General features: G+C 41.4%; 1 protein-coding gene across 3 annotated transcripts in view; it reads right to left on the reverse strand.

The window, feature by feature from the left end:
* Nucleotides 1-13,953, reverse strand: part of ppp2r3b (protein phosphatase 2, regulatory subunit B'', beta) — a 29,155-nt gene that overhangs the window by 1,525 nt on the left and 13,677 nt on the right. For 2 of the 3 annotated variants that reach the window (XM_061791376.1, XM_061791378.1), the window contains 11 exons: nucleotides 12,207-12,392; nucleotides 11,880-11,983; nucleotides 10,569-10,671; nucleotides 6,047-6,121; nucleotides 5,879-5,965; nucleotides 5,643-5,799; nucleotides 5,514-5,562; nucleotides 4,217-4,306; nucleotides 3,968-4,143; nucleotides 3,183-3,352; nucleotides 3,006-3,112 (listed from right to left, as the gene is read on the reverse strand). In XM_061791376.1, coding sequence (XP_061647360.1) covers nucleotides 3,006-3,112; nucleotides 3,183-3,352; nucleotides 3,968-4,143; nucleotides 4,217-4,306; nucleotides 5,514-5,562; nucleotides 5,643-5,799; nucleotides 5,879-5,965; nucleotides 6,047-6,121; nucleotides 10,569-10,671; nucleotides 11,880-11,983; nucleotides 12,207-12,392 — 1,304 coding nt within the window. The remainder of the gene's footprint in view (nucleotides 1-3,005; nucleotides 3,113-3,182; nucleotides 3,353-3,967; nucleotides 4,144-4,216; nucleotides 4,307-5,513; nucleotides 5,563-5,642; nucleotides 5,800-5,878; nucleotides 5,966-6,046; nucleotides 6,122-10,568; nucleotides 10,672-11,879; nucleotides 11,984-12,206; nucleotides 12,393-13,953) is intronic. The other variant, XM_061791377.1, reaches the window with a different exon arrangement.

Raw genomic sequence — 13,953 nt, forward strand, 5'->3', positions numbered from 1 at the left:
TCCACAAAGACGAAGCCGGATTTGAACCCGCAACCTCACAACTGTGAGGCAGACGTGCTAGGCAGTCGTCCACCGTGCCGTCGGCAGCGACAACAGCTGAGACAAAAGTCGTTTACAGGCTGACACGTGCATGCCAGGGCGACAGGTGGCGCTATTCCCACTCTGCTTATTGATTGGAGTATTGTTCGAGGCTTAGGAGCTTACTTATTCTTATTGTGTAATATTTAGACTTTATTGTGTGAAATCTTTCTCATGAAGGTTTTTGTAAAATCTGAACGTTATCTTTATTTGGACCTTTTTACGACTATTTCCATCATACATTCACCTTTTGATTCTATTTATTTTTTGACATTACAAAAACATTTTGTTGAACATAAAATGATGACTTGTCCCTCATAATCTTTTGATTTGATCCTTATACTACAACATCTTAAATTGGGTAAAATGTTGACGTCAGTCTCGCATTTTTACAACTTTATTATTTCCTTTCAATGTTATTGTTGCACGACTTTTTCAAAATCAAGGCCATATTTTTAACCTATTTTGACATTGTCATGATATGATATTAAGACTTAATTCTCAACAAATAACTAATCTTTACTTTTTTCTCATAAAATAACTAAATTCTTCTGACAACATTTCAACGCTATTCTCATATTACCATTTTTTTTCTGGTAAAATTATAAGTATTTGTCATTCTTCAGACGTCAAGCTTGTAAAATGATGTCATTCTTGTCATATTCCGATGTGGTGACTTTATCGTCGAGATTGTGACGGCACTTTACGGGATTCTTGTACTATTTTGGACTTCGTCCTCCTGATGCAACTTTTCTCCTCACGATACAAAGTGGAAATGTGAGCCACTTGTGTCATGCGCAACGTTACCGATTATAAAAAACACAAAACGGAAAAGACGCGAGTGGAGAAGACAAAGGAGAAGAACACCAAGGTGTGCAAGTGCGGGAGAACTTTTGAAAACAAACTTTAGGTTTTGGTCACGTGTTATCGGGGTGGTTTTAGGACCAGACCGGTCCCGAGAGAGGGGGGGGGAGGAGGAGAGGGAGGAGAGGGAGGGAAGGGAGGGAGGGAAGTTAGGAAGGAAGGAAGGAAGGAAGGAAGGAAGGAAGGAAGGAAGGAAGGAAGGAAGGAAGGAAGGAAGGAAGGAAGGAAGGAAGGAAGGAAGGAAGGAAGGAAGGAAGGAAGGAAGGAAGGAAGGAAGGAAGGAAGGAAGGAAGGAAGGAAGGAAGGAAGGAAGGAAGGAAGGAAGGAAGGAAGGAAGGAAGGAAGGAAGGAAGGAAGGAAGGAAGGAAGGAAGGAAGGAAGGAAGGAAGGAAGGAAGGAAGGAAGGAAGGAAGGAAGGAAGGAAGGAAGGAAGGAAGGAAGGAAGGAAGGAAGGAAGGAAGGAAGGAAGGAAGGAAGGAAGGAAGGAAGGAAGGAAGGAAGGAAGGAAGGAAGGAAGGAAGGAAGGAAGGAAGGAAGGAAGGAAGGAAGGAAGGAAGGAAGGAAGGAAGGAAGGAAGGAAGGAAGGAAGGAAGGAAGGAAGGAAGGAAGGAAGGAAGGAAGGAAGGAAGGAAGGAAGGAAGGAAGGAAGGAAGGAAGGAAGGAAGGAAGGAAGGAAGGAAGGAAGGAAGGAAGGAAGGAAGGAGAGAGAAGGTTTGGTTCTTTCCAGCAAGTTGTGCGGGGGCTCTCACCTGCCGGCCGGGAGGCGGTGCGCCTTCACAGGCTAGTGGTGCTCCTAAAGTTCAACATTAAAAACTCATCAACTATCGGCCAAAACACGATCATCGACTTGGGACCACTTTCGTGGGTTTTCAGTTCATGATCGTTAATGATCTCCATGATCAAATGCAAGGGCTGCGTCCAAAATTGGATGTAGTGCAAATTCATTGGACCTGTTTTACGAGCCTATGAAACATCGCGGTTGGACCGACGTCGCTAAGGTGCGCATGATCAGTACAGTAAGAAACTCACATTCAAAAAGTCGAAACAACAGAATTAGTCAAATGATGCCCAACTTCAATGTTCATAAGAATTTCATGAGAGATTTAGAGACAAATTGTTATTTTATGTGAAGAAAGTTGCAAGACTTTTTTTTTTTTTACAAAAATAAAGTCCGAAAAAGGGACAGTTCTACAAGACAAGGTTGTCATTTGCCAAACAAACTTTTTCACCTTCTGATTATCATGTGTTCATATTGAAGAAGAGGATTTTTGGGGGGGGAGAATGAAGTTCACAAAATTGATTTTTAACGTGAATAAAAGTATTTAAGTAAAATCACAACTTCATATGAATTCAACAATTTGATGCAAATGTGCAATATTTTACATTTTTGGGGGACATTCTAAGATTTTACAAAAATATGGTTATAATATTACAAGAAAAAAAAAGGTGTACATTGTACTTTTTGAGTCTAATAATATGATAAGGATGAAGTCACAGTATTAGTCGAAAAACTCAAGTTGTTTGATGTGAATTCCCCCATTTTTGTGTGTGAATACAATAATAGAAAATAATGATTGTATTGAAAATGTCCATTTTACAAAAACTAGCAAAAATATTGTGGGAATCTTTTTTTTTCTTTCTACCAAATCATTTGACAATGCAGTAACATGAGGAAACAAAAAAACAAAAAAAACACAAAATGAAAATGATATATCATTAGAAAAATATCATAAATTGAGAAATAAAGTTGGAATATTACAATTAAGTTGCACTTATTAAACATAGTTGTTATACCCGCATACATTGGTAGGAAAATTGATTGGGTATTTTAACCATTTAACAATTATTTTACATTTTGATTTATGATAAGAAAAGTGGTAATTTTATGAGACTAAAGCTGGAATATTCCAAAATAAAATTTGCAACATTATTGCTTTTTTTTTTTTGGGTGGCAATATTCCAAGTCCAAATATTCCAAGAATGGCGTCAATGTGTGAGAAGAGTTGCAGCTCTTGTTTTGAAGATGGTGGACTCACGGCGGCGTACCTAATGTCGTGACTTACACGTCATCGCAGTGATTCGCGGCGGCCTCTTCGGCCACCAGGATGTCGTACTCCTCGGCGGCGTAGCGCTCCCAGTCCGACACTTCCTGTCCCTCCGTCGCCACCTCCTGTCAAAACGCCGACCATTACGTAACGCGGCTCGGCGTGTGCTGCGCGGCGCGTGTGACGCGCGCTCACCCTGATGACGGAGAACGGGTCCCGCTGCTCGTGGTCCAGATACTTCTCCAGGTTGAAGAATGTGTCGAAGAAGACGTGCGACAGCTTGCACCTCTTCAAGTCCCGCAGCGTGATCTTACCTGCCGTCATCATCATCATCATCATCATCGCCATGAAACTTAGAGGTTGAGCTTCATTTGAGTCGAAACAAAGTAATGTTAAGCAAAACGCTCATTTTTGAGGAGTAAAGGGCAGAAAACGTGGGGAAAAAGTCATATGAATTCATAAGAAAAAGTCAAATTATTACAAGAATTCAACTCCAAAACACTGTCACAAAATGACAAGGGTAAAGAGAACAATCTTTCATAATCCTGCTGAACTGCAAGAGGAAGCTTCCAAAATGGTTGCGCACATCTGATCTGCAACTACAGGAAACGTTTGCTGCCAAAGGGTCAAGGGTCAACCAGTTAGTCAATCCAAAGGAATGAATGTTGGCACCTTATGCTCTATGAAATTATGAAAACATTTGTTTGTTTGTGTGGTCTTAGTTTTTAAGCAGACCCTGTTTGTTTATTCTTCTGATCTCGATGAAGATGTGACTACATTGGATGACCAATGTATGCAGAAATTCCAATACTACTTTACAAAGTGTTACTTTGTCGTAAGGAATAAATGTTGCAAGCCCTTAGGTTACCCTATTTGGTGCGAACTGCTGGCTCACGTTCCTGCTGTAGAGACCTGCGGTGACTAAGCGTGCACGTGTGTGTATGTCAAGCCAAGGTGGCAAAAAAGGCGGACGGCCCCACCTCGGACTCGAGGCTTGACGAGGTCGAGCATCTGGCAGAGGCAGTCCTCAAAGGGCAGCGGCTCGATAGCCATGCTCTCCAGCTTCTGACACTGCTCCTCGTAGAAGTACTCCATCTCGTACATGCTCAGCACGCCGTCGCCGTCCAGGTCCATGCAGCGGAACCAGTACTCTATACTGGGGGCGGACGCAGGTCAAGGTGGTCTCTTTTCCCACGAGTAGAAGAAGGAACGCATCGCCAACGACATACCTGGTGTCCGTCTTCTTGTCCTCCTCGGAGATGAGGAACCACACGAAGTCGGCGTAGCCCAAGCGGCCTTCCTTGAACACGCGCCTCTCCCTGAGAGGCAAAAAACACCACACGTGTCGCGACATCGTGACAAAGCGGCACAAGTCTGAGGGGAGAACTTTTTTTTTTTTTTTTTTTTAATCGCAGAGAAATGAAGTTGTCATTTCATGAGAAATCATTAATAGCAATAATACAGATACAATACATTTAAGAATAATTGTACAATAATAATTTCCTACTTCTACGAAAAAAGGTAACATTGGTAATATGAGGATTTTTTTCTTTACAAGAAATCTAATCCGGTGATTGTACAACAAAATTTGATAACATTAGAAATAATACCGGTCATATGAGAAAAAAAAAAGTTAATTTTACAAGAGCAAAGTCATAATTTGATGACTATTAAGTCTTCAATCTCTTCATATTACAAAAACAAAAGTAATTTTACAAAAATGATATTGGAATTCTCCAAGAATAAAGACCTAATATCACACGAATAATGTTTTTTTTTTTTTTTTTTTAAACAAGAAAAAAAAGCAATTTTACCCCAAAACATTTTTGCAAAAATATAATGGCAATATTAATTTCTTTCTATAGAAAAAAAACGATATGAGAATAAAGACAATATTACAAAGAAAATGTAGTACATTTACATGAATATGGTTATTGTTTCACAAGAATAAAGTTGTAATTAACATTTAACAAGAATATCGAGACAATACTATGATAATGTTTTTGTATTATTTTTTACATCATTATTGTTTATGAGGAAAAATGTATGTATTTTGCACATTATGCTGCACATGACTGCGGTTTTCAAAATTCGACTTTACTGTATTTTTCAATGACTGCGCATTGGTATAGAGACCACATATGTGCATTTTTAATTTCATTTCACTTTAAAATGTCTATTTTAAACGCTGCGCTGAGCCAAATGCAACAAAATGTTACCTGAATGACAAAGTCGGTAAAATGAGACAAAAGTGCTCTTGTAGGCAAAAGAGGTAATTTTACGAGAAAAGAGGATATTATGCATTGCTGGAGTTACTTGTAATATTACAATTTTAAAAACACAATTGAGGTAGCGTTAAGGATTTTTATTTCAATTTGTCTGAGAACGAAAGCATGTTTCGGAGACTCGAGTCATGACATTACAATAATAACGTGACATTGTTATTAGAGAAATTGTTTTTTCGTCTTCTAAAAACACAAAAATAAACACTGTATTTTTCAGGCAAGTGAGAAATGAGTGACTTACCTTGTCACGGTTCCTGAGAATATTCTCTCGATCATCTTTTGGGAGATTGCTGGAAAAACACCAAATGTCAATATATTGGAAGTGCTGTAAATGATTGTGGAGCGACCATCTTGTGTGTGGCATCAGCACCTTGGTCGTTGTGCTGTGCCAGGTCCTTGGGGTCGATGTAGAGGTCGTGGTCGGTGTCAAGCTCCCAGAACTTGCAGTAGATGACGTAGAAGTGCTCGTAGGAGAAGAACTCTGTCAGCTGGTTTACGTCTTCTTCGAGCTCCAGCAGCGCCACATTCTGACGAGGCAAAAAAACAACAACATAGAATGTCATGTAAGCCATAGGATCCTTTTTAAAGCCTTAAGTGTAGAGCTACCTGAAGAAAGTTACTTTTCCGGAGTTCGGAACAAGTTATTTTTCCATTCCACGAGCGGTTCACAGTATAAAATATCCTTTGGATCACCTGCAAGCATGGAAAGGCTCAACAATGACATCACACAAAACACGGTAATGTGCGGCAAAGTGGCGCTCTGTGGCTCTGCACCGTGGTGATGTATCTGGAGTGAAAGTCCGACGCCTCCTTCAGGAAAGCCAGGCCTGCGTGAGAGTTGACCACATCCTGAAGCACAATAACGTTTGCGTTACTTTTTAGGTCACATTTCAAAGGTGAGCAGTAGCTAACAGAGCGCTCACAAATGAGAGTCTGCAATAAAGCACTTCATGATGCAGGATAGAGTTTGCAGCCCAGGCACACGGCTCAGTTCAATAATGATGGCATTTTACAAGAAAAAAAAAAAAAAAGTCAGACTTTTATGTGTTTAAGACACAATATTACGAGAAACAAGTTGTAGTAACATTATGGAAAAAAAGTTATTTGATCAGGGAATAAAGTGGTAAAGGTTACTATTCCTGTCATGGACATGAAAAGGGTAATATTACAAGAGAAAATGGGAATTTTATGGGAATGAATTTGGCCTACATATAACATGTGAGAATGAAGTCCGAATATTACAAGTCATTATACATGAATAAAGATGGAACAATTTCACTTTTACCAGAATAAAGTGGCAGCATAATGGAAAAAAGTCAATTTTGCAGGACTAATCGACATATTACAAAAAGAAATCGGAACTTTATTTGGGAAAAAAAAAAAGTCAACACTACCAAGGAAATGTCGTGGTTTTTCAGGAACAAAGTTGTAATATGATGTAACGCAGTCGCAATTTTACAGCACTAAAGGTGTAATATTCAGACAAGAAAAGTCCATTTCTTTTGAGAATACAGAAAAAAAGTTTGAATATATTTGTCCAAATGGGGATGTTGTCCTTTACGTCTGTACCAGAAAAACTTATTTTAAGAAAACATTTTTGGGTCATGTCAACGTACACTTTCATATAAAAGAAGTGTGGTCCAAAACCTGAAGAACCAATTTGAAAAATATTAGTATTTTGCAGTTTTATATAGAGTGAATTGTACAGAAGCTTGTGATTGGACAGAGGATGCTGGGCCAAGGAAAAAAGCAGGTGCTCCTTCCTGTTAAGTGCTGCTTTGTTTTTTTAATTTTCTTTTTCTTTTTTTACATCATAAGAATTTTTTGTATACGCTCATTGCCATGCGTTGACATAAATGTTCAGGGGACGCTGGAATTCAAAGGTCTTATTTTCGGTGCCTCTTTAACTCCCACTGTGAGAGATTAAATCATAGCGAAACACATAAATCACAACCGGGGGAAACAGGCGGGGACAGTCGCATGTACTCCGCTCCAATCGCCCTCTCATTCATCACAACAACCACAAGACATTTCCCCCCACCCCCACACAAACACACAAATTAAAGCGAGCGGGCCACCAGAAAGACCGACTAAACACCCCAATGGAATATTCTTAAAAACAGTATTCACATTCCATGGTATCATTTTTTGGGTTTTTTTTTTTTAATGCTCGGATGTTGACATGTCCACTACATTAGGTACACCTGAAAAGTTAGAAAGAAAAAAACTGACACTCTCAGAGAGAAATTAATTACACATACACACACACACACACAGTTTGGCAAAAAAGTATTTAGTCAGCCACCAATTGTGCACTTAAAAAGATGATCGAGGCTGTAATTTCTACCTCAGAGACAAAAGGAGAAAAAGAAATCCAGAAAATCACATTGTCTGATTTTAAAAAATTTCTTAGCAAATTATGATGGAAAATAAGTATTTGGTCACCTACAAACAAGCAAGATTTCTGGCTCTCACAGACCTGTAACTTCTTCTTTAAGAGGCTCCTCTGTCCTCAACTCATTACCTGTACTAAAAGACACCTGTCCACAACCTCAAACAGTCACACTCCAAACTCCACTATGGCCAGGACCAAAGAGCTGTCAAAGGACACCAGAAACAAAATTGTAGACCTGCACCAGTCTGGGAAGACTGAATCTGCAATAGGTAAGCAGCTTGGTGTGACGAAATCAACTGTGGGAGCAGTTATTAGAAAATGGAAGACATACAAGACCACTGATAATCTCCCTCGATCTGGGGCTCCACGTAAGATCTCACCCTGTGGGGTCAAAATGATCACAAGAACGGTGAGCAAAAATCCCAGAACCAAACGGGAGGCCTACTGAATGACCGGCAGGGAGCTGGGACCAAAGTAACAAAGGCTAGCATCAGTAACGCACTACGCCGCCAGGGACGCAAATCCTGCCGTGCCACACGTGTCCCCCTGCTTAACCCAGTACATGTCTAGGCCCGTCTGAAGTTTGCTAGAGAGCATTTGGATGATCCAGAAAAGGATTGGGAGAATGTCATATGGTCAGATAAAACCAAAATAGAACTTTCTGCTAAAAACTCAACTTGTCGTGTTTGGAGGAGAAAGAATGCTGAGTTGCATCCAAAGAACACCATACCTGCTGTGAAGCATGGGGGTAGAAACATCATGCTTTGGGGCTGTTTTTATGCAAAGGGACCAAGATGACTGATCCGTGTAAAGGAAAGAATGAATGGTGAGGAGAAGCGGTGAAGAAAATGGACGGACGGACAGACGGACACACACACAGCCATAGCGTGTCATCCTTTTCCATGAGAGCCTATCTCCTGCATCCTCCTCTCTAACACCAACTGCCCTCATGTCTTCCCTCACGACATCCATCAACCTTCTCTTTGGTCTTCCTCTCGCTCTCTTGCCTGGCAGCTCCATCCTCATCATTCTTCTACCAATATACTCACTATTTCTCCTGTGGACGTGTCTGAAACATCGAAGTCTGCTCTCTCTAACTTAGTCTCTAAAACATCGAACCTCGGCTGTCCCTCTGATGAGCTCATTTCTAATTTTATCCAACCTGGTCACTCGTAGAGCAAACCTCTAGATCTTCATTTCCGCCACCTTCTTCATTCCTCTGCTTTCCAGTGCATGCCTCCATCTTTCTAACTGTTCCTCCACCTGCACCCTGCTTTCACTGGAGATCACAATGTCATCTGCAAACATCATGGTCCACGGGGATTCCAGTCTAACCTCATCTGTCAGCCGATCCATCACCACTGCAAAAAGGAAGGGGCTCAGGGCTGATCCCTGATGCAGTCCCACCTCCACCTTAAATTCGTCTGTCACACAGACAGCACACCTCACCGCTGTTCTGCTGCCCTCGGACATGTCCTGTATTATTCTAACATACTTTTCTGCCACACCAGTACCACAGTTCCTCTATGGGTACACTGTCATAGGCTTTCTCTAGATCTACAAAGGCACAATGTAGCTCCTTCTGACCTTCTCTGTACTTTTCCATCAACATCCTCAAGGCAAATAATGCATCTGTGGTATTCTTTCTAGGCATGAAACCATACCGTTGATCGCAAATACTCACTTCTGTCCTGAGTCTAGCCTCCACTGCTCTTTCCCATAACTTCATTGTGTGGCCCATCAACTTTATTCCTCTAGAGTTCCCACAGCTCTGCACATCATCTTTGTTCTTAAAAAAAGGGCACAGCACCTTTTCCTCCGTTCCTCAGGCATCTTCTCACCCGCTAGAATTCTGTTGAACAAGCTGGTCAAAAACTCCACAGCCACTTCTCCTAGATGCTTCCATACCGCCACAGGAATGTCATCAGGACCAACTGCCTTTCCCTTTTTCATCCTCTTGAATGCCTTTCTAACTTCCCCCTTACTAATCATTGCCACGTCCTGGTGCAGCTCACTTGCCTCTTCTACTCTTCCATCTCTCTCATTTTCCTCATTCATCAACTCCTCAAAGTATTCTTTCCATCTGTCCAGCACACTAGTGGCACCAGTCAACATATTCCCATTTCTATCCTTAATCACCCTCACCTGCTGCACATCCTTCCCATCTCTATCCCTTTGTCTGGCCAACCTGTAGAGATCCTTTTCTCCTTCTTTAGTGTCCAACCTGGCATACATGTCATCATCTTATTGTCTCTCTCCTGTATGCACTGCTGCAGTTTTATCGAAGAGGTCGCTAATCACTACCTATAACTTAAGTGTGCCTTTGGCCAGCAGCATACACACCAACAAGCAGCACAGAAAGACGGACCTGAAGGACAGCAGAGAGGAAGAGGAGCGCCATGCGTCTTTATTTTCAGGCTGAAAATGATACGGCAATCTGTAAAAAGGAGGTAAATTATTGTGGAAACAAAGGAGAGAACATCTCCCGCTTTCTGGACTACACAAACCCAGACCCTCCACCCAGGGATAGGTAGAGGCCTTCCAGTCTGGAACAATAGTCAGGTAAACAATTGTGGTGGAAGTCATCCTCAGCATTAGTTAATATTATTACATTCAAAGTGCCACAGGCCATTTGTTGCTTTTGCCAACTAAAAAAAGTACAAATTATGCTCGGTTTTTGATGCAAGGACCCCCTGGACTTGGGTACAATGAATTTACTTCTGTATCATATTTTAGTGCTCTTTCCACTTCTGGTTAAATACCTCACTGACAGTTTCAATCCAATGTTAAGACCCTGCAGGTGTTCCTAATCAAGTGGCCGGCGAGTGCGTATGAATTACTCCTGTGTGAGCGACACAAGGCAAGCCAAAGCGGCGATCGCGCGTGCGGCCTTGCCAGTACCTGCAGGAAGGGAATAAAGTCGTCTTGTTCCAGGTAATTACAGCCAGGCTTGGCCAGGAGGTGCACGAATTTGGCGGCGGCGTCGTGACAGGTCTGCAGCGTTCTGCACGGGGGGAAAAAAGAGAGAACAGATGGCGACAAGGTTACTTCCTCTTTTTGCCTCTTTTGTTGTGTCCTATTATGAGAGGCGAGGAGCTCTAATACATTCTGAAATTAGGATTCTGGATGGCTTCTGGGTAATTATCAGCGTTGAGGGTGGTGGTTAAAAAAAAAAAAAAAAAAAAAAAAGACGGGGGGAGGTGAGCATCTGTTATGGCCTCTCATCTAAGAACAGCTCGATTATGAGCTCAAGTCAAAGGTCAGTCCTGTCCCGCCAACTGAAGGCTTAATACAACAATGTCACATACACGTACTGTGCAAAAAGCCTTACCTGCTCCGATAAGCTTTGTTGTTTTAATGATCTTTTCAGATAATATGGTAAATAGTAAAACACATACCGAGTAGTGAAACTTCATACATTGGTGAGGATGTGGATAAAAGTGCAGGAATTTTTGCTCACCATTTGAGCGAAAGTGCCTTGAACGAAGTGTACGCAATAGCACTGCCCATCTGGTCGTCAAACTAGGGGCGGGTCAAATATTCATATTTTGCTACATTGCATACTCATGATTATCTTCCAATATTACTGGCTAATTGCAGTATTGCTTTACCGTATTATTGTTATTACCGACAGAATATTGCGATACAATTGCAATATGAGATATCCTGCCATTCCCACAGCTCTGACTAAATAATCAAAAGATACACATACAGTAAAAACATACAAAGTAATTTTGTTGACTTTTATTAAAAGTTCAGAATTGCTAAAACAAATTTAATGAGGGGCACATATCAGCTATGTTGTGATTCGACGATGAGTTTTGTCATGAATATAATGTACATTTCTGTATTCACTTTCACGTACCCAACACTGCACTCATAACTACAAACAAAAACAGGTTTTATAATATAGTTTCAACCAAATGTTGTTAACAGGTTGGTGCTCATTGCAATTATAAAGTATACGTCCATTACAGAATTGCAAAAAACAAGACTAATCTCATGGTGCCTTAGACTTTAGGACACAACTGTACATACATTTATAAAAGTGGTTTTTCTTGTCCTGTTTTTGTTCGCAGTGCAAATGTTTGTGAGGCCTTTGCCATCCATCATTTCTGGTGACTGACGCCAAGGAAGTAACAGTTCAAAGAAGCGCGTTGTACGCGTGTGCGCACGAGCTGAAGTCGTCAATAAAAGAGGCCATTGTCTTACTTGCGCCACATTGCCACGAACTTGTGCACGGACACGAAGCCCGTCCTGTCGCCCCCGGCTGAGCAGAACAATGGCACCTTCCAGTAGAGGGGACACTCGCAGGCCTGGGCAGACACGTTGTTGTTATTATTATTGAGGACATTGAAATAGTTTCAGTGGGGCATAACGGTGCTAATGAAAAGCAGAGTTGCATCTTTTGATGACTTCCCTGAGGAAACACTTGGGTTTCCTTCAAACCACAGGGAGGATGGGCTCATATTTTGGGTGTGAAAGGAGCAAACAAGTCCATCATTTGACTGGGTGGCATGCTGCAAATCACTTTCTCACCTTGGCAACCTGCGCCATGTCCTCAATGGTGGCCCTTTCATTGGGGAATTGGCAGAACGTCGCCTCAATTTTGGAAATGAGGCTGTCGATGTTAACGTTGGCTTGGGGCCGACCTTGCGGGTAGTAGAACTTTGGAATGCTTTCGCTCAGCGCACGGCTGACGGGTTCCTCTGTCTTCACCTGCGCCTGATGCAAAGACACACACGCACAGTGTTAACCACCTGATGCTTTCACATGCTAATGATGATCTAAAACATTCGAGCCCCCTCTTGACTCTTCCTCTCAAAAGAGCTATTACTTCACCAATCCATTAAAAAGTGCATTCTTCATAGAGTGGCCAGGTGTGTTTATTTACTCAACTGCAAATAGTAGTGAGTACTTTAGCAGAGGCCTTTATTTGTATGAAAGCATTTGACTAATACTATTTAACTACATAATACTGTTACTGTCCAATAAATAACACGTATGGTATCAACAAATTATGTGATTTCTTCAAAATTTGGAGATACGCGTTTTGGACAGCATTGGACAGCACAACACTTCATTTGATCCACCAATAAATGATGGTAATGAATATACAGCATACAGTATCTATACTCCATATTGTATGGATGGCCTCAGTGTGAACGGTAGCTCACTATCACTTTCTTTTTTCCTCGTCATCATTTTCGGAACACGATATTTGTGTTTTTCAGGTCAATGTTGCAATGTTTAGTAACTTTTGCTACAGATCCACTTTCTTTAAACATCAGATTTACAGATGCCATGTTTGCTGTAAAGGTAGTGTGTGTTACGGTAAACATGATGGTGTAAGTGTAATTACAGCCCCCTAGTGGAACCATCTGTCATTTCTATTCCTGGAAAATGTGTAAATAGGAGGTCTATTTGGGCTGAAGTGTTTATTTATTTAAGTGGCCGACACATTTGGCAATTAATCAGGGCTATTACAGTGGAGACCACTAATTGAGGAAATACGGTACCGTGGACTGAAAGACTGAAAAACAGTCAGTGAGTGTTGATCAAACAACATCTGCTGACTGGGCTCGAGGACTCTGCAATAACTTGCATCCACTCACACTTGGTGTTCTCTATTTAGAGATAATAAACCGCCAACTGGTGCTGTGTTGCGATTTGACGTCTCCGTGGGCAGCGACGATTAGTCAATTGGCCTGACTGGGAAACTCACATCGTCTGTGGCACTGCAATAAGGTTTCACAACCTATACCATTGCTGGTTTAATCATTTAAATGAGGTGACATCCCTCAGTATGATGCAGTGCAGTTAGTTCTACACCATTGCCACAATAAGAATCACTTGGAATTGAACATTTGGCAGATGGAAATAAATACATGGCTAAGTTATGTTAATACACGCAGATGACAAAAGTCAGCGATAAGCATTGGGATTGTTCAAGTTCATGAATTGTCGTTTTAACGGCAGACGTTTCTGCTGACGCAGCTGCAATAATACATGCCACTACTACAATGATGAGATGAACCACAGCCTCGTGTTTTAGAGTGTTCCAACAGCGGCAACCTGATTGGTACACCATTTGAATATCATAAGCTACGTCTCCACTGCCAGTACAAAAACGGCACATTCTGCCATTTCCCCGCTCATGTCGCGGTTATATATGGATGACAAGCAACAGGGGGCACCACAACAGACACTGGCGTCATCTAATTATGTGATTGCGAAATGCTATGTTGCAGTATGAAAGCGCGCACAGACGCATCACTGGGTTCTG

This window comes from Phyllopteryx taeniolatus, chromosome 12 (genome assembly GCF_024500385.1).
Source record: "Phyllopteryx taeniolatus isolate TA_2022b chromosome 12, UOR_Ptae_1.2, whole genome shotgun sequence".
Taxonomy (NCBI): domain Eukaryota; kingdom Metazoa; phylum Chordata; class Actinopteri; order Syngnathiformes; family Syngnathidae; genus Phyllopteryx; species Phyllopteryx taeniolatus.